General features: G+C 39.3%; 1 protein-coding gene across 1 annotated transcript in view; it reads left to right on the forward strand.

Annotated features, from left to right (window-relative positions):
* Positions 1–4,060: 4,060 nt before the first annotated feature.
* Positions 4,061–23,333, forward strand: part of slc13a4 (solute carrier family 13 member 4) — a 38,835-nt gene continuing 19,562 nt past the window's right edge. The window contains exons 1-4 of the mRNA XM_008121778.3: positions 4,061–4,904; positions 20,235–20,363; positions 22,247–22,383; positions 23,130–23,311. Of these exons, the coding sequence (XP_008119985.1) occupies positions 4,533–4,904; positions 20,235–20,363; positions 22,247–22,383; positions 23,130–23,311 (820 nt within the window). The 5' untranslated portion in view covers positions 4,061–4,532. The remainder of the gene's footprint in view (positions 4,905–20,234; positions 20,364–22,246; positions 22,384–23,129; positions 23,312–23,333) is intronic.

A 23,333-nucleotide genomic window follows, 5' to 3' on the forward strand; every position in this document is an offset into this window, starting at 1 on the left:
ATGAACGGCAGCCAGTGGAGCTCCTTAAACAAGGGAGTGGATCTCTCCCTGTAACTTGCCCCCGTTATTAATCTGGCAGCCGAGCGTTGGACCAATTGTAATTTCCGGGCCGTCTTCAAGGGAAGCCCCACGTAGAGTGCATTACAGTAGTCCAGTCTAGAGGTAACTAAGGCATGTACCACCGTGATCAAGTCAGACTTCACGAGGTATGGTCGCAGTTGGCGCACAAGTTTGAGTTGTGCAAAGGCCCTCCCGGCCACCACCGACACCTGAGCCTCAAGCGTCAGCGCTGAGTCCAGGAGGACCCCCAAACTGCGGACCTGTGATTTCAGGGGGAGTGCAACTCCGTCCAGCACAGGTTGCCAATCAATGCCCCGATCCGACGCACGACTGACCAGGAGGGCCTCTGTCTTGTCGGGATTGATTCTCAGCTTGTTCCTCCTCATCCAGTCCGCCACAGCGGCCAGGCACTGGTTCAGCATCCGAGGGGCTTCCTTGGAGTCGGATGGGAACAAGTAGTGGATTTGCGTGTCATCTGCGTAGAGATGGCAACGGCCTCCAAAACTCCGGATGACCTCTCCCAGTGGTTTCATGTAGATGTTAAAAAGCATGGGGGATAAGATAGACCCCTGCGGAACCCCACAGGTCAATGGCCAGGGGTCCAAGCAGGTATCCCCCAGCTTCACCATCTGGGAACGACCCTCCAGGAAGGACCGGAGCCACTGCAGAACCGTGCCACCGAGCCCCATCCCAGAGAGTCGTCCCAGAAGGATACCATGGTCGATGGTATCGAAAGCCGCTGAGATATCCAGGAGAACCAACAGGGTCACACTCCCCCTGTCCAGTTCCCTGCGGAGGTCATCCACCAAGGCGACCAAAGCCGTCTCAGTACTGTGCCCAGGCCTGAAGCCAGACTGCGAGCAGTCCAGAAAATTGGTATCATCGAGAAACCCCTGGAGCTGCGTGGCAACCACCCGGTCCAGAACCTTGCCCAGAAATGGGAGGTTGGAGATTGGTCTGTAGTTGTTACAAACCGATGGGTCTAACAAGGTCTTTTTTAGTAGCGGTTTTACCACCGCTTGCTTAAAACAAGATGGAAATGACCCCTGACCCATTTATTTGGTTTTTGGAAGTTTGTGACATCTGAAGAGCTCACCTCCAGCATCATATTTCAAGTGAAGCTTTCACATAGAAAGCAGAAATACCATGGCATAGATGAACTTGATTTCTCTATTTAATGGCATGATCTTACTATGAGTTTTTTATATGGGGTGGACAACGGTCAGTGACTAGATGGCACATTGTCTCTTGGGGGAATATTTTTTGGGGTGTGAGTCAGAGAAACTATGGATATTAAACTCATAAATAAGAGATTCTTACTGTAGTCCGCCCCCAGGAAAAAAGTCCAGAAAGCAAAGCTAAGTCTTCAAACTTGAGTGTCTGTTTTACAGAAGAGGTAACAGACATTACATTGAGCAGAACTAAAATACTTGCTGCCTGCTTTATCCATGCAGGCTGACTGTTCAATCAAAACACTACCTACATTGCAGGTAGGAGGTATAGTACTGATGATGGACCAAACATGCACTAGGAAACATGCCCAGTATTCAAGTAAACTACAGCCAAACCAGTAGCACAGCAATCCTAGGTATGGGGGACTATTTTGCTATGTTTTTAAGTGTCCATAGGCCATTTTATACCGAGAGAAATATTTTAAAAACAAGTGAAGCAAAAATCCATCTCTGACAAAATTCCTGCATAAAAACCAGGTCTCTTCTGGTCTTAACATGACCCAGAAAAAAAAAACTGGGGGATTCTAGGTTGCTCCAAAATTGCATTGGGGCTGCAAATGGCCTGCAGGCTCTACTTTTTCCATTTCTACTTTAACAGAAGACTCCCCTAATGAAACCTTAGTTAAACTTTCAAGCGCATTTCCACAGCACAGTGAGACATCCCCCATCGTCAAAACATAGCATTGTTGATTTAACTCCAGCATGGCTTACTCGTTGAATAATGCATATACAAACAAAGCGTAAAACACCCTGGGACTCCCTGAGGAGCAATGAACCATAGAAATAACTCTTACAGCTCTTCACTACTAGCTTGTAAAATAAAGCCTCCCCAGTTTTGTGGTTTTCATCCACCATTTTTACTGTGGGTAATGTCAGAAACACAAATTATGGGGAAGGCATCCCAATAGATCTACTTTATTTACTAAAGAATCTCTAATGAAGAAATAAAACAGCAGCATTGAAAGATAGACTTGAGTTTGGGGTGTATTTATTGCAAGATATAAGCAACAAAGCTACAGGAAAATGGGCACATAATCTATTTAGAAGGTCTTATATCACTATCTAATTTATTTTTTGTTTTTGTTGGCTTTAAAAATCTCTTCTCAAATGCTGAAGACTGCTAGAGAGATGGGTCAAGAGATCTTGAACTGAGGTCTCTAAATTTGTTTGCCAGAGCTCAAAATTTTGCTCTTTCTTGTTCATGTTTTCAGCAGGATATAATTCTTTGCAGAAGTAAGTTTTCTTTAAGACTTAGAAAGTGCTCTGTTGGATCAGATTAAAAGTTTAGTCCAGTATCCTTTTTCCACACAAAGCATGGAAAGCCTTGTTTTTTGAACCACCATTCCCAGATTTTCCCCAGCCAGCTCATAAATTCTTGGAAGCTGCGATCCAAAAAAGTAAATTTTCCAAGTGGCCAACCAGATGCTTTTTGGAAAGCCAACCCAATGAATTGAAGGGAGGTACTATGAGAGCTCCAGTGTGCATCCTCCCCACTTCCCAAACCATCTGTATCAATTCCTTCTGGAATTCCTACATAACTATGTGGATGGAGCCATCAACATCAAATAGGATCTTGGTCTAAGCTTTTCCATGATGAAAGCCATACAGATGTTTACTAGTCCAATGTGTTATTTAAAAGAATTATTCCCTGTCTTTTTAATATAACCAATACATTGTAGTGATATTAGCATTGGACTATGACTCTGGAGGCCAGGGTTAGAACCCTTGCTCAGTCATGAAACTTATTGGATGGCCATGGACAAGTCACACCCTCTCAGCCTCAGAGGAAGTAAATGGTAAACCTCTTCTGAACAAATATTGCCAAAGAAACCCTGTGATAAGTCCACCATAGGTTGAAAAAGGCTTGAAGGCACAGAAGGAGGAGGAGTCCAAAATGATTATTCTGGGCATAACCACCGATAGTTGCAATTAATTCTCTGTTGGGACTCATCAGCTGTGAAAGAATTTGTACTTTGCAATGCACCAAAAATGAAAGCAGTGTTTGACTTCTTATTCAAGAACTATTCAGTGACTATTCTAGGTGAAACTAGCCATTGGATTTAGTTCTTTAAACAGTGTCAGTCTGTTGGATGCAGCATGGCAATATTTCTGGTAAGGGAAAAATCCTCTGCTGTGAAGGAGTGATGTGAAATCCTCAAGTAGAAGATATTGAGATGCAGTAGTGACAGTCCCAAAGCTTTTTTGGCAATTTCCTTCTTAGGCAAGGACAAAGCCCATGTCTTGTCCAGCACCACCTCAACTTACCTCTGGGCTTCAAGTGCAGGGACTAATGTTCTCCCACTGCCAGTATTGAACCAAGCAGGCTAGTCAACCTTTGGATATTGAAAGAGTATCATTTTGTTCAGGCAGCAACAGGTGCTAAATCCCAAGGTATAGCTCAGAAGTATGCTGTGATGGAGGTTCAGTGTAGTCAATGTGTTTTGGGCTTGCTAACTGATTGATAGTTCCTTATTTTGGCAACTCCAAGTTAATAACAAATAGAAGGAGGTTTATTAGCCCTGATGTAGTCCACTATACATCACGGGTGGGTGGCATTAGATGGGACAGAACTTTCTCATTAGTTTTATTGGGATTAACTGCTCCAAATGCATGTGTTCTCCAGAAATGGTGTGTGTTTGTGTCCAGTGAGGTCAAAAGTGAACCATGTTGTATTGTCAACGGGGATTCATACTTTCACAGCAGGTCCTTGGCCTTGAAACAGTCACATTGTTCAGCAGCTGCGGGCAGCGGTGGGGAGGTGGCATGTGGAAGGGGAATAGCATATCTTGTGGCAGAACATTGCTTTCCTTGTCATTCATACTGTAGCTTTTGACTAAGAGGTGGAGCCTCTGCCTCCTTCCAACCTTCTCATTGGCTGGCTGCAGCAGGCCAAAACTTTCTCCTAGGTTTTTATCGAGATGCAAGGTAATCTTTGTAAGAATTGCTGCTCTGTGAGTTTCCTAGCAGAAGGAGGTGGCGGTACATAATCTCTAAGCAGTTAAGAAATGTTACAGGAAGGAATGCAAAAAAGGAGAAGGGAAGGAAACACTCTTTGAATGCTCTGAATTTTGTTTAGTAGTTTAATTTGTGTCTAAGTGGGCTACTAATTCCTCAGCTGGGATATACCTTGAAAGTGGGCAACTACAAGAAGGACGTGAGGTTAAAGGCCATATATCAGTACTTTTCTATGTGTAATTTATATCCTTAAAAACATGATGGGAAGAGGGAAAACAGTCAGGAATGTGGAGTCAGCCTGGCGATTTCTTTGATTGTGACCAAGCAAAAGAACATTATGTTCCTCAGATACCAACAGTGTCAAGAAGATGTGCTAGTCAGCCCGACATAAATGGTGTAGACACTTCAATGTATATGATAAGGCTTCCTTCAAGGACAGAAAAGAAACAAGCACTGAACTCCTTAAGTGGAAAGAAAGAAACCATTGGTTCGGAACTGGAAGAGCCTATTCGGGAATATCCATTGGGATACCAAGAAATTAACAGCAGGTGGAGCAGAATGACCGTGGTGAAGGAGTTACTCCGGGCCAGAAACCTGCTTCTGGTTATCCTAATTCCACTCTTGATGCTTCCTCTGCCATTGTTGTATCCAACTAGCGTAAGTATTTTGTATTCTCTTATTTTTGATATGAGCCATGGATGGCTAGCCCCCTAAATATGTTCCAGAGAGGGGGAGAGGAGATGTTTCTGTTTAAGATGTCATGCCATTCTTTGCTGGTACATCTAGGCAAGGCATTTGAGATGTGCAATTAAGTAAGTGGCAAGCAAGTAAGGTTATCAGGTTGGTACTGGTTCTTCTTTTTGGACTTTGTGATTCTTTAATAAATAATAATAATAATAATAATAATAATAATAATAATAATAATAATAATTGCGCGCATCATCCAAAAATACATCACACAGTCCTAGACACTTGGGAAGTCTTCAACTTGTGATTTTGTGATACGAAATCCAGCATATCTATCTTGTTTGCTGTGTCATAAAATAATAAATTTATTTTTATATCCCGCCTCCCTCTCCCCAAAGGGACTCGGGGCGGCTTACACAGGGACTAGCCCAAAACAACAACATAGCATTACATACAACAGTAATTAAAACAGTAATTTAAAACAATATAGTAACAAAGATATAAAGCAACATAACATAACAGTTGCTTTAAAAGCCCTGGTTAATCTATAAAAGAGGAAAACAAAACAAAAGTTGAGAGCCTGGATCTCTAGAAGAATGGGTGGATGGAATGTTAAAGACAGTCAAAGATATTGGAGAAAATCTCTACAAAGAATGTAGAGATAACCTAATACATTAGAAGACCAAAATGCCTGGTTCCCATTTCTTTATTTGAACAACTCATACCATCCTTCAAACGATCAACTGGACTCCAAGTTATTTCCTTGCTGCCTTTTGCTAAGCCATAGCACTGTGTCTAGCCTAAAATATTGTTTCTTCTTCTTCTTCTTCTTATTATTATTATTATTATTATTATTATTATTATTATTATTATTATTATTATTACTTTTTGTAGGCCACCTCCATCTCCCTGAAGGGACTCGGGGCGGCTTACATGGGGACAAGCCCAATCAACATAGTTAAAATTTAAATATGAACATACTAAGTACACACATGATACATAGAAGTGCATAAACAATAACAGAAAAACAGGAACATTGTAACAACAATAAATTAATATGATGTCCTCATTTCAACCATACCCTTCCTTTGACTAAACCTGTAAAAATAAGGAACCAAGGGCTTTATATCCTGAAATGAGTACTGATTCACTTCTGAAGATCTGAACTCATTCTTTAGTGCTTGGACTATGGTCCAAGAGAGGTCTTGGCATTTTCTCTCTCCCAAAATATCATTTTTAAGGAATTTTGGAAGTATGATTCTATCCTCCTTCCTTTCTCAAATGATATTAGAATTATAAGACATAGTTGCTTTAATCTGGAGTATCAGTATGCAAAGGGAGTTTGTAGCAACTTAGAGACTAGAGAGCAATGTTAGTAACATAAACTTTCATAAACTTGAGGAAATAGACGTACAATGTTATCACACCAGGGCTTTAAAGAGGGCGGACCCGTATTTCTGCTGCCTGCAGAATTCTGGGAAATGTAGTCTGAGAAGGTGAGGGCCTCTGTAGCTGATAATTCAAAAGCCCCCACCCTAAACTACATTTCCCAGAATTCTGCAGGCAGCAGAAATGTGAGGCTGCCCACTTTAAAGCCTTGGTGTGATGTCAACAAAAGCTTGTGCTATCAACTTCATTCTTAAATAATATTGTTTTCTTTCCAACCTAGCACAAAAAGAGTACAGCTGGTATGAGACCCTTTGAAGAAAGCAAATATCTGAGTGAAATTTGGCCCTCTGGTCAAACATCCAATGTGTCTGTGTGAGAGGGGGGGTATGGGAGATTATTCAGGGTACATCTTTGCTTATTTTAGGGACTAGGAACATGCAATTCCTTATTTAGACCATTTATGTACCTCTCTACTGAGTGACAATAGAGGGACTTCAAGCAAGGACAGTAATGGGTTTTGTTCAGTCTGCAGTTTTGCGGAAACTGATTCAATTAATGCTTTCTGGACTAATATATGGATTGGAATGTTGTTGTATTTTGATGTTTGCAGTTTATACAGGTTGTTTGAAAAAGAACTCCCTATTCACCATTTAATTTAAATGGTGAATAGGGAGTTCTTTTTCAAACACCCTGTTATTTTGCCATTGTGTGTGTGTATATATACATGTGTGCACATATATAGGTTGAGCATCCTTTATCTGAAATTCTGAAATCTAAAACACCCCAAAAATTGTTAACACTGAGATAGTGGCACATTTGCTTTTTGATGGTTCAATGAACACAAACTTTGTTTTATTGAAAATATTGTAAAAAAATACCTTCAGGCTATGAATATAAGATGCATATGAAACTTAAATCAATTTTGTGTTCAGACTTGGATTCCATCTCCAAGATATCTCATTATGTATGTGTCCCACGCGTTTTGGAGAAGGAATACTCGACCTGTATGTATATGGCAAGCTGCACACACACACACAACATGTAAACAGGATTGGGAAATGCAAAATTCCAAAATGGATATGAAATAGAGAAATAGCAAATCAATTACAAACACCTAGGAATCTATTTTGGCCTCAGTAGTAAATGCTACTTAAAAGCACAGGCACATAACTATTTATCAGATGGGGCAATCCTAAATGTAAGTAAGCATTGAGGTGATAAAGCAAAATCTCCTTGTTTGTGTGGGTTAGTGACCATGACCACACAAATTTCATAGGATTTTCCTATATAACCAATACAGACCAGATGGTTTTGGCAGTTCCCTCTTCTGAAGCATAGCCTACAACACCTGGTATTCATTAGTGTATCTAATCCAAGTATCAGAATGTTTAGCTTCCAAGATCAGATAGGATCTAGTGCCCTTGGGATATTTAGGTTGCTATGAAGTTTAGGGAGACATTCAGGTTGAGTATCCCTTATCCAAATTTCTTTGACCCTGACATGCTTTGGATTTTGGAATACTTGTACATAATGAGAAATCTTCGAGAAGGGATCCAATTGTAAACACTAAATTTATGTTATAGCTTGAAGGCAATTTTATACACAATGTTTTTAATGTCAGTGGGTGATTTGCAGACACATACATTCATACAAATGGCATATCCCAGGATTTTGTATACTTTGGTTGTTGCAGCAAAAATGAAATCATAATACTACAACTATGGAGTGTGAATGGGCCACTGTTATGGCTGTTAGCTGTCACTAACTTTTAACTGTGTCAGCTGGTGAATTCTATGAATGTGGCCCAAAAATACATTGAACATGATCTGGCTGTGATTGGTAAACTAAAATTCCATGTTAAAAAGAGCCACACTGCTGAATGATCGCATACAGTAGATAAATAACAAGGAAATGTTACTGCTTTCATAAAGTGCATGTGAATAGGATTTGCAGTGTTTGATAATGTTGCACTTCTGAAACATTATGTAAACTAAAGCTGAATGATTCTTTGAACATCACACTTCTTGAATTTTACAATGGAGCCCTGCACCCACCCACAGCACATCACACAAAAGATGAAGGTGAAGAAGCATACAGCAATGCATCTGATTATACACAGAAAATGTGTATATTTGTGAAAATAACATCTAAAAATCCATGACGTTAGGAAAGTTGTTGGCATGAAATTGCATTTATGGAGCTAAATTACATGTGTTAGAAGAAAGGCAGACAAAAGTGAATATGGATTTTTGTGGAATCTATATTCTTGTTTAAAATCAGATTCAGCAAGAATCAAACCTATCTCACCATTTCAAAAGAAATGAATATAAGATTGGGAACATTCTCAAAGTTTGATAAGATGGAGAAAATGGGACAGGGAAACTGCAATTGGTCAATTCATCTCCCCTCTTTGTGAACTTCCCAGTTATATTTATCTGTCCAGTACCACATGGATGCTAGGTCTGTCATCCAAGACACTTTCCTTCTTGTCTGGGAAGATGAACCACCTTATCACACAAGGGGATTTTGGCCCCTTGCTCCCCTTCAGGGATGTGGCTTCCTTAGTGCCATCATATGACACAGGCCGTGGCCCTGCCTCATTGATAACCAACATGTGGTAAGTTGTGTTTTGAGTAGCTCCAATGGGGCTAGCCACATTTTTCATGCCTTCCCCCATCTGATGGGGGGGGGGGAGGCAATGTGCTTTGCCACACTTTCCCCTGTCTGATGAGGGCAGGAAGAGTGCACCAATGTGCCATGTCCCTATGTCCCCGTGGGATGGGGAAGGAGAAAGGGCACAAGGAAACCAAATAGAGAGAGGGCATCTGTATGATGAGGTCCATAGAGAGCTAAGAACACACATGTCTAGATGAAGCATAGCAAATGTCAATTTGCTGAACACCCAGATGGGAAGGGCACCTGGGGATTCTCTGTATGGTATCTGAGTCTTCTTCAGACACAGCAAGATACAGGCAGACTAAATATTTGCAATTTACAGATAAATCTTGATGACTATCTCTGTTATGTATTTGTATCCTTGAGGATTTTCTGGAGACTTCTAGACCACATTTGCAAGGCACCAATTTGGAAACACAAGAGGAATGGTGCCTCAAATTAGGCGACAGGAGAAGATTCCAGAATCACCATTCCAATAGTCAGCCCCTTTAGATTGCCAATTTTTATTCCTCCATAATAGTAATACGCTGTAAAATAAGCATTCTAAACTCACCCTATTTGAGTCTTGCAATGGGTTACAATGGGGCTTTGTCATTTATGTGCCTCTATTAAGGAGGTAGACATTTCATGAATCTCCAGACTGAGAAAACTCTTGGGGTTTTTTTTTAAGAGAAGCCAGACGTGAACTAAGTTCCTTCCAAATCATGTTCCCAGCCCTAAAGACATATTCCCAGTCACATGGGATTTTAGAGATGTTAGCGAGTGGTGCGGACAAGACATTCTGTGTATGTCCAGAAGCACAAGTTTTAGCCGGGGTAGACTCTGTTCCAATTACGTCCTATTTGCAATCTGCAAGCCTTCGTTTAAGCATGTAGTCATCTTTCTGGCCTCTTTCCACTTCTTTGATTATCATTATCAAAGAATGCAGGCAGAGTAGCATTTTTATTTGGAATGAAGAACAGGCTGAATGAGTTTTGCCCATCTGTTCTAGGAATTAACTTCAAAAACAATCATACCCTGCTGCAAATATTCTCAAGGAAATCTGCTTTGTTCATTGCACATTGTTTATTTTAATGAAGTCAATGCATACCTTTTTGATTAATTTGTTTGGAACTTGTTAATTAATGGTGTCCCCCTGTTTATCAGGGTTGGGGAGAAGAAAGGAACAAACTGGCAAATTAAGCAGAATAGAAGTTAGCAAAAAGTAATTTCAACCTCATTAAGTGAGTAAACTAATAGCAAAGCAAAGGAAGATAAATGAGGGTCTTTTTTTCCTTCGCACCTCTTGAGGTGACAAGAACTAAGCAATTACAAGTTGCCGACCCAGTAGGATAGGGAAGATGGAATTAAGGCATAATGAATACACACACACAAGTACAAAGTATTAAATTAACAACCAACAACTAGACAATTAATTAGACTGGAGACAAGGGGGACAATTTGATTTTTATTTATTCATTTATTCAAATATTCCAATCTTAACCTGTTTCTAAAGATCCAGCCATATTATGGTCAGGAAAGTATGATATTTAATATATTTCCCAGCTGCTTTTCAAGACAATGATCTTTTCAATATAAAGTTACTACTGTATATTAAACAGTAGAATTCTGTTATAAAGGACCTGTAAACTAATCCATTTTAAATTAAACTAATTAAAATAATACACAGATTCAAATATCCAACAGTGCTAAATGTTATCAAGTCTTTGAATAGCATTTATCAACATGATGATTTTTGGCCTGTGTTACTTTTACATATTTTTACTCATATGTTATTTTTACATATTTTTAAAATAAGAAACTCTATTGAAATAGGAATATAATATGTACCTTTATACATATTACAGTGAGTATTTAGTCAAAAACTGTGTAGTTAAATACATATTTTGATATACGGTATTTAAATATTTGAGAACTATGGCAACATTAGGAGAAAGGTGAATTGCAATAGAAACCTGAATTTCAAGCTGTGCATTAACTGGGGAAGTACAGACTGGATCATTTTGTATAGGAATTTGTAAAAATTGTGGCTGCAATTACAAATGTGTAAATTAAAAAGACTAATTTTAACCTTTTGTATTACATTTGGCCCCTTTATGTTGCCCATAGTTCCAACATACATTGGAAACTCTTTTATACATTCTAGGCAACTTCTCTGGTGATATATACCATGGTTCATAATTTTGTAAAAAAAAAATCTCATCCTGATTCACCTTTTGACCATAGTTAAGAACAGGCTTCATATGTCAGGATCTTCTGAACATATTAGTAGAACAGAACTTCAAGGGTGGCGTTCCTTGTTTTCCCTCTGAAGGATCTTAAAATACCAGAAAGAATGACTAATCTAATCAATCTTTTTTCTGTTGGAGTGAACAATGGGAGGGCAGACAATAACATTACATAACTATATAAAACCTCTCCACACTTTTTCAGTCTTGGCTATCATAAAATCAAATCAAGTGAAATGGAAAAGGATTAACACAGTGCCAGCTCAAGACAAGCTGGCATTTAAGGACTTGATCATTAAATAGTCTAGTCATCCAACAGTCCTCTTACTTGATCATTAAATAGCCCATCAGAAGCCGATTAATTTTTAGCTGGGATTAATTTTTAAAGCCTCTGCTATTGTGAATTACTTTCTCTCTGACTGTTTGGTAGTCAAGTCATCAAGGCTTCATGGAGGCTTTTTTGTTGTTCAAATTCAATATGCTCCTGAATATGAGCAGTTGGGGAGCAACAATAACAGACACTCAGTTGTGGAAACTCACCATGTGACCTTAGGCAAGCCATACTCTCCCAGCCTCTGAAGAAGGTAATGGCACACCTCCTCTCAATAAATCTCACCAAGAAAACACTAGAATATAGTCACTAAGTAGGAGGTGACCTGAAAGCACAAAGTAACAACAAATTTACCTTTGTGTCGAGATGCAGACTCTGTGCTGCAGCAAGCTGGCCTTGACAAATAGAGGTAGAACTTTGCTGCTGTTGTTCAACTTTTCCTATAGCCTACCTTTTGCCAAGATGAAACTCTGGTCCTCTCCTTACATCTGTCTACTGTCAGAAATTTTTGCATCTTCAGTTTTTGTTTTGACATATTATCTTACTTAATTCAAGCATTTATATGCTGCTTTTCTTTTTAAACATTTAGATCAAAAATCTCTTTTAAAATTCATTTTGTTTCTGTATTAATGTTATCTGAAGTCTTCTGCTGGCTCCTTGCTAATGCCTTCCCAAACCACTTTTCAGTTAATCTTTTTGCATATTCACAAAGCCACCCTTAATAGAAGCCAGATTAAGATGTCTAGTTCAGGGAACTACAAGAATCCTCCGCCTATTTGTTCTGCTCCCGCCCCTTTTGCTGAAGAACAAACTACATACAGGCAGTCCTCAAGTTACAAACATCTGACTTGCAAATTGCTCTTAGTTAAGAACAGGGGCGAGACAACAGGAATTGAGAAAAATCTACTCCTCGGAAGGGAAATTCATTTCTGAAAGAGTTCTCATGGGGAAAAGGTGTCTCAGCTGAAGCTTTCTCAACTATCCCTTTTCCCACCCTATTATTATATTATATTATATTATATTATATTATATTATATTATATTATATTATATTATATTATATTATATTATTTATTTCTGTCCCAACTTTCTTTCATGATGGGACACAAAGCAGTGTGCAGCATGTAAAATCAAAGCAATTGCAAACAAAAAAAATATGAACATGGACCCCGGCAAGTGAGAAATTAACAATTTAAGGCATTAAAACATTATGAATTCCCTTTACCCATGACAACTAGCATAAAACTAGCATAGCAACATAACAGTTAAAACTCATCTAATGCACTATTCCTTTATGCAGTGAGACAAACCAATTGCCAGAGGTCTGCTATATAGTTCACACATTGCACACTACAATGACTGTCAATCTACTTATCATCTTCAGGAAGGCCAGCTTCCAAAGGAAGGTTTTTACTTGCTTCCAAAATGACAGCAGTTAGGGGGCCATTCTAACCTCTTTGGGGAGGAAGTTCCAGAATCTCGGTGCCACCACCAAAAAGGCCCTCTCTCTCGTTCCCACCATTGAGACAATGGTGGGACCAAGGGTTGGGCCTCACCTGACAACTTCAGGGCTTGTGTGGGCTCATAGGAGGATATGTGGTCCAATAATTAGGCTGGGCCAGAACCATTTAGGGTTTGGTAGGCTAAAGCCAGCACCTTGAGTTGTGCCCGGAAACAAACTGGTAGCCAGTGCAATTGTTTTAGGAGAGGGGTGGTTCTTTCCCTATACCCTGTTCCTGGGAGCAATCTGGCAGCTGACCTTTGCACGAGTTGAAGTTTCTGAACACTCTTCTGGGACAGCCCCACATGGAGCACATTAATCTACTCTGAATGTGACTAAGGCGTGTACCACCATGGCCAGATAAGGCTTTTCAAGGTACAGGTGCAGCTGGCACACAAGCTTTAGTTGTGCAAAGGCCCTCCCGGCCACCACCAAAACCTGAGCCTCCAAGCCAAATATTTCAAAATCCAGTTATCACAGGGACAAAAAGTGAGGTGACATCTTCTAAACAGAGGCCCTATGCTATCCAAAACTTGTGTGTGTGTGTGTCTTGAGTCACACTTTTAAAATGTGCCTGTGCCAACTTACATACAAATTCAACTTAAGAAACCTACAGAACTATCTTGTTCAGAACTTGAGGATTGCCTGTATGCAAAATAGCCTTGTACAAGCCAGTGTGAGTCCCAGTTTTGTGGAAAGGCAGGGAAGAGTTAACACCCCTGTGATGTTTGTTTTGCTGTATATGCCACAGTTCAGAAGATTTTATCTCACTTTCTGTCCCAGTCATAATGAGATTTTGAAATATTTGGCTTATTGTGGAAACAAGGATTGGTGAGAAAGCTTTAGCGGAGACACTTTTTCCCCATGATAACTCTTTCAGGAGTGAATTTCCCTTCCAAGTCTCAAACCTGTTCTTAACTATGAGTTTAGAACAGGTTGATCTGACTACACGTCAGATGTTTGTAATCCAAAAACTGTCTGTAGCATTATTTGACACTTCTTTTTGAAATCAGGCCACAAGTTGAACAGATGGGGGAATCCTATGGGTGTCATTTCCCTGGATTAATTAAAGCATTTGATAAGATCCTTTATAATGTTTTGATTAGCCTACACAGTAAAGAATAGGAGCAGAATTTAACAGGGACTAGATCATCTAGAAAATTGAGCAGAACTGAATAAAATTAAGTTCAATGGAAACAAATGCAAAATTCTACATTTAGGTCACCAAATCCAAATGAACAGATATAGAAGGAGGGGTACTTAGTTCATCAGTACTACATGCAAAAAGGACCTTGGGGTTGGTGTTGATCATAAATTGAATATGAGCTGGCTGTGTGATGCTGCAGCAGCAAAGAATGCTAATTTGGCATCCAGAAATAGATGCATAAATTCCAAGTAGAAGGAAGTAATAGTCCCACTATATTCCACACTTGTCCCACCCCTATCTGGATTGTTGTGTTCAGTTCTAGCAGATCACTTTAAGAAGGATATAGACAAATTGGAGTGAATTCAGAGAAGAGCTGTAAGGCATACAGAGTTAAACATATGTGGAATGATTGAAAGAACAAGGAACATTCAGCTTGAAGAAGAGAAAGCTGAGGGCTGACATTTTACGTTGTCCAAGGTAGCTAACAAAAAAACCCACATTTGAACATGGTTGATTACCGTCACAAAATCCCTCCCGCAAGCTACCCAATTGTTTTCTTTAATATCAACTGATGTTTGTAAGGCCAAACTTTGTGGTCTTTTCCTCCCTGCAAAACATTAGACCTTCAGTCTACCCCTCACCTCTGAGTGATAAAGTGCTTTGGAAACTGTTCCAAGTTCCAAGACTTTCCCCGTGATCATGCAACACAGTTGGAAAGTGTTGTTTGTAAAATAAGCAAAACTCACAGCTGTGTGCACAGGTCTAGCCATGCGTTTTGCTCAGTCATGTCCAGCATAAATATTGAGTCACAGTGCCCAATACCAATTCCTCACAGCAACTTCTTTTTAAAAGAATCAAAAGAATGCATGTCTGTAATGATTTAATTTCTATTACCTGCTGTGAGTAATTTCCATTAGAACTTCAAACATAAAAAGAAGACTTGAAGAATTTGAACCAGTATTACATAAGAAATATAAATTCTGTGGATAGTGATTAACAACACAATCCTAACATACCTCCTCAAAAAAAAGGTCTTACTACACTCAGTGTGGCATACAGAACCATATGTATAATTGCAGCCTGAGCAGTCACATTATAGCCCCTTAGCATATTGAACAGAGGTTATTTTGAGACTCCTTGATGAAGATAGTAATATTTCCATTCAAAATGTGAGTTTCCTTGTTTAGTCAAAGAACATGCATGCCGGTCCATCACTCGCCTTCCCCCTATTCCTGTAGTGGACATTTAGGGTATATTTAGACCTGAGCAAGACTGTTTCTGACAGGGTAACTTAAAGATCTCTCATCTTGCCATAAATCAAAGTCAACTTGAAGGCAGTTAATAACAGCATCATTATTTAGGGTGAAAGCCAAACTCAGGTGGACTTCTCCTCACACAAGGGGACTTTTCTCCTTCTCTCCTACACTACCTGGGACTCAAGTCCAAATCTGCTCTGAAGGATTCCCCAGACTTCAGAGGGTCAACTGGAAAGTGACCACAAGCATTCAGTACATGCATACACACATACCTTGTTCCATTTTCATTTAAAAATATTTAAGAGGCTTTTAAACAGAGGCAGTCTGTCAGAGGTACTTTGTGCTTTTCCTGCATGGCGGGGTGTTGGACTAAATGGCCCATGTGGTCTCTTCCAACTCCATGATTCTATAATTTATTATTTATACCCTGCTTTTTCTCTTACACAAAGAGAGTCAGTAAAACCAGTACAATAGAATGTAAACTAAAAAAAATACAAACATTTACACAGAATTAAATGTTAACTATATTAAAAATAGTTAAAACCCTTAAAATTGATTAAAACCTATTCATAGCTAAAACCATAACTAAAATATTGTATAAAATTAGGCTATGTGTATAAGGTGTATATGAAACACAAATGAATTTTGTTTTTAGACTTGGGTCTCATCTCCAAGATGTATGTATGTATAGAAAAATTCCAAATTGTGAAAAAATCTGAAATCCCAAACATTTCTGGTACCAAGCATTTTGAATAAGAGATATTCAACCCATACTTATAAACTGGCATTTATGCAAACACGCATGCACACACATATCAGTCTACATGACAACTTACAGGTATAACAGTGCACTATTGACATTTATAGTTTTATATTGTCTGGTATTGTGTATTGCAATTAGAGGTATGTAAACAAAAGTTCTGAATCCATAACTTCTGGAGTATTTAGTGAAAGTGTAAATCCCCATCCAGATTATTTTAACAGCTAGAAACTACACTGGACAAAGGGGTTCCAGCTGCTGATCTGGGCACATGGAAGATTATGTCTTTGTGCTCTTCTCACCAGCAAGAAAGGCGATGTCAATCAGTAGAAGATCACTACATCAATTTCTTGTTGTAGACTCACTTGCTGATAGGATGGAGCCAAAAGTGTTATCCTCCTTGGTAGCTGAATGGACCTCCTTTATCTGATGCAGGTAGCAGTTAAGGTGGACTTGGTGGGGAAGAGTTACCTATTTACACATATGTAACTATTCAATGTAGAATATTGGGGATCAGCTAGTTTGTTGGTTAGTTGACAAACAGTGATTGGGAATCCCATGAAGCCTGCTTCCAACTACCTCTCATCAAAATGTTTCTGCTCAAATAAAAAATATGTGGCATAATCAAACAAGATTAGATATATTAATAATTTCTTGCGGGGGAAAAATCTCAGACTATTAAGAGTCATTCCAGCCCAGGTGACATGTTGAAACAAATTTATGAATTCTTACCTAGATGGGAAAACATAATATGCTGCAAATAAAAATAGTTGCAATGAGACTCATGATTTATCACAGTGGGAAGAAGGGTGGGAAACAAGTAACTCTCTATGGACCTCATCACACTTACCAATTTAGGTGTATTATGATGCTTGCCAGCCAGTTGGATGGATGGGCACACAGCTCACCACACAACACCCCTCAACTTCCGGCGGAGGCCCCACCCCCAACATTTTGGCAATGCTTCCTCCATGTAATAGGGGAAGTGCCAGTTGGCCAGAGCAGTGTGCAGGGTGATAGAGTTGCTTCGCACAGCTGCTGTTTCTCCGTGTGTGTGTGTGTGTGTGTGTGAGAGAGAGAGAGAGAGATAAGGTCCTATATGTTACTGAACAATAGATCTAGTAAACCCTGACCATTGGTTTTGGTGGCTGAAGTGGATGAGAGCCACTTCTGAAATCCTGTTTTACCTTATTCCTTAACAATACAATCAGATGACTAAAAACCAGATGGGACTTGTTTAGGAGACTCAAAGCTGGGAGAAAGTTGTTACTTTGGACTAGTCTTCCAAGAATCCTTCAGCCTGCATAACCAATGCCCACAGCTGGTTGGTGAATTCTGAAGGTTATAATATGAAACTTAATTTTTCCAAGTCCTAAGAAGCTTACCATATGATGTTTATCACCATAAACAATAGCAGTTGGTGGCTCTCATGTCAACGGGGCAATGAGTTTGTTCTGATGTCTCACCAAACTAAAAATTCAAGAATTCTATAGCATTGAGCCATGGCAGTTAAAGTAGTGTCAAACTGTGTTGATTCAATAGTGTAGGTGCACACCAACACACACTTTGTGCTCATGATTGTCTGTGTCTATATGTCCAAAACTTCTCAGAGATTTGAGTCAAAGCCACCAGTTCTTCCTTGTTCTTATCTGGGAACTTGTGAAAAGTTCTTTGTTCCTTAATGCAGTTGGATTCACAAGTGAATCAATATACTGGTGCCTCTGCTGGAGAGCTTATAATGTGAAGCAAAGTTACATAATGGTTAAGTACCAAAACAAAGCTACAAGTGGAAGATTATGCCTTTGTAAAAGCTGCTGTGTGCTGGTTTCAAACTGTAGAGCAACTTGAAACTGCTATTTCATCTGAAGCATTGGTGCCAAATTCTGTAGAGCCATGGAAGCCAACTTCTCCCCAGTAAGCTGATTGAATTAACACTAAGAATGCCTTTTTCCTACATAGTGGCATCAGCCCTGATTAATTGCAAAGAATAAATTTTCCAGCTTTAAGAAAAGAACTATGAGGAATTTCCCCAAACCAATGCTACTGAAGTGCTCAAAAAAAACACTGAGCTCAGAAACATTCATTTTGTGGGCCATAGCTCTCAGAATCTCCAAGACCACATGTCCACTGATCATACCACCTGGCAGATTCTAGGGATTGTAGTCCATAAAAAGAAAGTTGCCCCAGCTCTGTATATGACATATCTGATATAAGAGGATAAATTGGCCTCTGGGCTGGCCACCTATTTTATGAAAAAAGGAGTACCTCCTTGACTAGAAGTTTTCCCCAAACTGGCAAATGGGGTTTGTGAGGTGACAATTGCATGCCATGCCTGGATCTGGATTTCTCTCACAAACTGTATCTCTCTTGTAATGCAAAAGGGTATTCTCATTGGGTTTGCTTGTATTTCTTGAGTTTATTGGCATTAGAGCTACCGGTACATAACACAACTTGACTTAATACCTTAACTGTAAGCAGAGTTGCTGGACTATCTAATTTAGCTCAATTAGTTCCTATTACTCAGAACTTGTTGAAAGTGTTAAATATCTTAAGAATGCTTTCATGGATAAACTTATTTCTTGAGAGTCAGGAATATATGTCTGTCTTCATGCTAGTCTTTCATGAGTGATTTTTCCATCAAACATTTTGCTTTAATATCTCATCTTCATATCCTGTTTCTGGTTTATACTTTTTTCAGGACAGGGTGGACCTAAAACAGTTTGCTGCTTGACTGCAGAAAATGGCACCCACAAAGTCAAAGTTCATCATATCAAAATCCAGAAAAAATATTTTGACCAATGAGCCAGAAAATCCCACAAGAACCACCCATGCCTAGCAAGAATAGGAAACAAGAAAATAACTAAAAATTGCTGCCGCCCCAAAATGCCTGACTCAAGGAAATTGTATTTTTCAGTAGTTTGGAAAATACCTTATCTTTCAGTGTGGTATTTGATGCATTCATTGACAATATGAATAATGCAAAACTGTTGTAGTTAGGATGTCTCATGGGAAAGGAGACCAGATTTTAAACATCTATCCCTGTGACTTGAGTGCATTACTAAAAATGAAACAGAAACAGGAGTGAGTAGATATGTAGGAAAGACCTGTTTTAAATTTCAAGACAAAACATCCCTAAGGTATGGGCTAGGAAGCCAGTTTGTTTAACTCAAAGCCTGGAAAATCTTTATAGACTACAATTCCCAGAACCCTCCCCAAGGGTTTTCCAATCTTTGGATTAACTGGAGGTTGTTTTTTAAAATGATGATGGTCACTAGTGAATGTTATTTTTAAAATAATCTAAATACTTAACTCATGACTCTAAACTGCTAGCAGGTTGTACTTGTGAATATTAGTGCGATATTAGATAATTCACTAGTGTACTGCAGTGAACTATTGTTGCTATTATGCTATTAGAAAATGCAGGAAAATGCTCTCTTTCCACTAAACGGCCAGTTCTGATATTGAAACTGAAAATTCCGGGAAGGCATTACAATGTCCTTCTAGCTTGAGGCATCTTCCCATCTGATTTTCTGCCTCCTGTCCCATTGCTCAGACCAAGACATCTCAGACCAAAACCCAGTAACAAGACAACTTCCATTCCAATGAAAAGCAGTGGTCAAAACAGTCATGGTCAAAACAACAACAAAACAGCTGGTTGCTTCAAAGTAGTAGCTAGTAACCAATGTAACTTCTGGGGGAAATGACTTACTACTTAGTTCTGTGTGCTTTTGTATGCACATGTCTGAATAATAATAATCTAAGATGAGAGGAAGTGAAACTAAATTTTGAAAAAGCCTTTCTTTTGACTGTGTGTCTTGGTGTACACGTACACAATTCAAAGCAGATAGCATGACCATTGTATTATTATTGTACCCTGAAAACATTGACTTGTATCTGTAACTTTGGGCATGTCTCTTGTGGAAGATCATCTGAGCATTGGCAACAAAGAGCCAACACTGATGTAAATGCATGCTGCTTGAGTAACACCACACTCCCCTTTCTTTCTCATTCAGGAAGCATCATGTGCATATGTGCTGCTTGTGACGGCGGTGTACTGGGTTTCAGAGGCAGTACCACTTGGGGCCGCAGCTCTCGTTCCTGCTTTTCTCTACCCACTGTTAGGAGTAATGAAGTCCAGTGAGGTCAGATCTGTGTTTTTTTTTTAACATCGGCATGGGTGGATGTCATAACACTGAGTCATTCAGTAATAAGATGGCAGCATATGAACTCAACTTCACATTCAAATAGACACAGTAATTGTTATGTGCCTTCAAACCAAGCTCAACGTGTGGTGACCCTATCTAAGCATTTTCTTGGCAACGTTTATTCTGAAGAGGTTTCCTGAGGCTGAGAGAATATGATTTGCATTACAATTTATAACTGGTTACATTAATTTCCTGCTTTTCTGCCAATAAGCCGAATGTGATGGACATTGGTCTCCTTCAGCCCATTTTTATCCTAACTATAACCCTGTGTGGTAAAGAAAACACAGAAAGCCCTCCATATCCATGGATTCTACATCCATGGATTCAGCCAAGCAAGCTGAAAATAATTTTTAAAATTCCAAAAGCAAAGCTTGATTTTGCCATTTGATATAAGTGACATTATTTTACTACACCATTTTATATATTGAGACTTGAGTATCCACAGATTTTGGTATCCAAACCCCAGTGGAGACTGAGGGTCTAGTCAACTGCCCCCAAAATCCCCCTGTGAGTTTCATGGCTCATGGGAAGCTTGAGCCTGTCTCTCTCATGTCCTAGTTCAGCAGCCTGACCTCTCGCTACCCTAACTCTGAACAACAGGCCTGCAGTAACTCCTCCCAGATAGAACTGGATGGCATCAGCATATAGCAGTCCTGCAGGATCAAGGCTAAAGCACTTTGGCACACTAGAAAACATGACGAAAGTTTCCTTCCCATGCAAGCCAAAGCTAACTTGTTCCTATTACCCAGAACCTGATGCTTTTAAGAATATTAGTCTTTGTTTCTGCTCTCTGCTTACAAAAAGAAAAAGAAAAAGAAAGGGATAAAGTAGGATAATAAAGGCTTTTGTGTTGCTAGTTTAGATGGAGCCTTTTCTTTCTGTTTAGTGATTCTTTGATTAAAATACTGTTACATATACAAAAGCAAGATAGGCACTGTGTAAACAGACAAGAGCTGTTGGAAGCAAACAAACAATGGCATGAACTCTGTGAGCAGCCTTTTTGAGATAGTTGCACACTGTAAAAGTAAATCTACATTCGACCCATGGATATTGAACTGTGAATACAGAACACCAGGATTAGGAAGGCCAATATATACTTAAATAGTGATTCCTCCACAATTGGCCTAAGCATTATTGGCAGCCACTGGTAATAAGTTATTCATCAGTAAAACATTTAAACCTCCAAAAATTTTAAACCAAAAAGTATCAAAGTTCTAGATGTAGGAAGAAACAAAAGAAATCTCCAAACAAGATTATATAAGGCCACTGTGTTGTTGTTTTTTTCGGAGTGGGCATGGGAAGTTCTCAAACAGATATTAATGAAAACACTGAGTCCTTTTATGCTGTTTTTCATTTCATAGTACTCTGGATTGTCTATTATTATTTTAAATGCATATGAAACAAAGTGAAAAAAACAAAGAAATGAAAATCATCAAGAGAGAAAGGGACGGGAGGAAGATATTTGTCCAACTTACAGATCTGCTCCAATCAACTTGGAAAAGTGTTTATTCATGGGTGGGAAGACCACATGTACAATTCTGGCTTTCATTTCCCATAAAGCTTTTTGTTAGGAAATATTAAGCCTTTTTAGTCCTTGCCTGTTCCTGGTTGCTTATTTCCACTAGTGCTCTTATTCACAATTCAAAATTCAAACGCTGTTTCATGCAGGGTTTGTGCAAACAGCACTTTTTCTGTATTGGAAATAATATTTCCAATTTTGATTCCATGGTTTTTTATTTCATCATGGTTTCTTAACATTTGGAAAACTTGGCAGTTTTGACCATTTTGTGAAAATGTTCAAATATTCTTTCTATGTGTAGGTGGCTGGGGAATACATAAAGAACACCACCTTGCTCCTCATAGGGGTAATTTGTGTAGCAGCCTCGGTCGAAAAGTGGAACCTTCACAAACGAATTGCCTTGCGCATGGTGATGATGGCAGGAGCAAAACCTGGCATGTAAGTAAAGAGGCTGATTAAATACCAAGACACAGGCTTTCAAGGCCCAGAAAAATGCTATAAAGTAGGCTATAAATATTACAAGACAGTTGTGAGCTTTGGCCTATCTTAAGGGAGGTATGGCATATAATTAATTAGTCTGAAAATAGTCTTCCTTTCTCTCTCTGGATGTTTCTCCTTTTCTCCTTGAGGTCTCATCTTTTCATTCTGCTACTTGGGACTTTGGTTCTGCTCTCAAACCAAGTTCTTTTCTTTTCCATGGCTAGAGGCAACCCAAGAAATCTCGAAGTTGAGCAGCAATTTTGAACCTTCCTTTCATTTTCCGGTTAAAATAATCAATGGGAATAACTCAAGACATTTTGAGGATTAAAGTAGAAGATAATCACATGAAAATCTCTCAGTCTTAACTTCCCCTCATGTGTATCTTCAGTTTCACCTGGGTTTTCATCTGGTCCTAGAGTCATGACAAATGGCAAGAATCTGGACAAGAGCCTACATGCTGATTGCATAGTGATAGCCAGTGAAGTTTGTATCACAAAACAGGGTCAGCATATTGAAGAGCTCCTGTAATAAATCCTAGGGTGAATTCCCTGCACTCCTGACATAGCATCTACTGGCCACTACAATGTGTGGCTGTAGGCAGTGGGGTGGTATTTGATAATCTACTGGACTGGTAGAATATATAAAGAATGAAGAAGCATTTTTAACAGTGCTTCCCAGAAGGAATATTCTTCTCTGTATTTCAGGCTCCTCGTTTGCTTTATGTGCTGCACCACTATTCTATCCATGTGGCTTTCCAACACATCCACCACGGCCATGGTGATGCCCATTGTAGAAGCAGTGTTACAGGAACTTGTGAATGCTGAGGAGGATCGGGAGGCAAACGGTACTGCAGGCAGCACCATCCTGGAAGAGAAAGAGACAATAGGTACACATCCTCAATAAGCTTG

Source organism: Anolis carolinensis, chromosome 5, assembly GCF_035594765.1.
Source record: "Anolis carolinensis isolate JA03-04 chromosome 5, rAnoCar3.1.pri, whole genome shotgun sequence".
In the NCBI taxonomy this organism is placed as follows: Eukaryota; Metazoa; Chordata; class Lepidosauria; order Squamata; family Dactyloidae; genus Anolis; species Anolis carolinensis.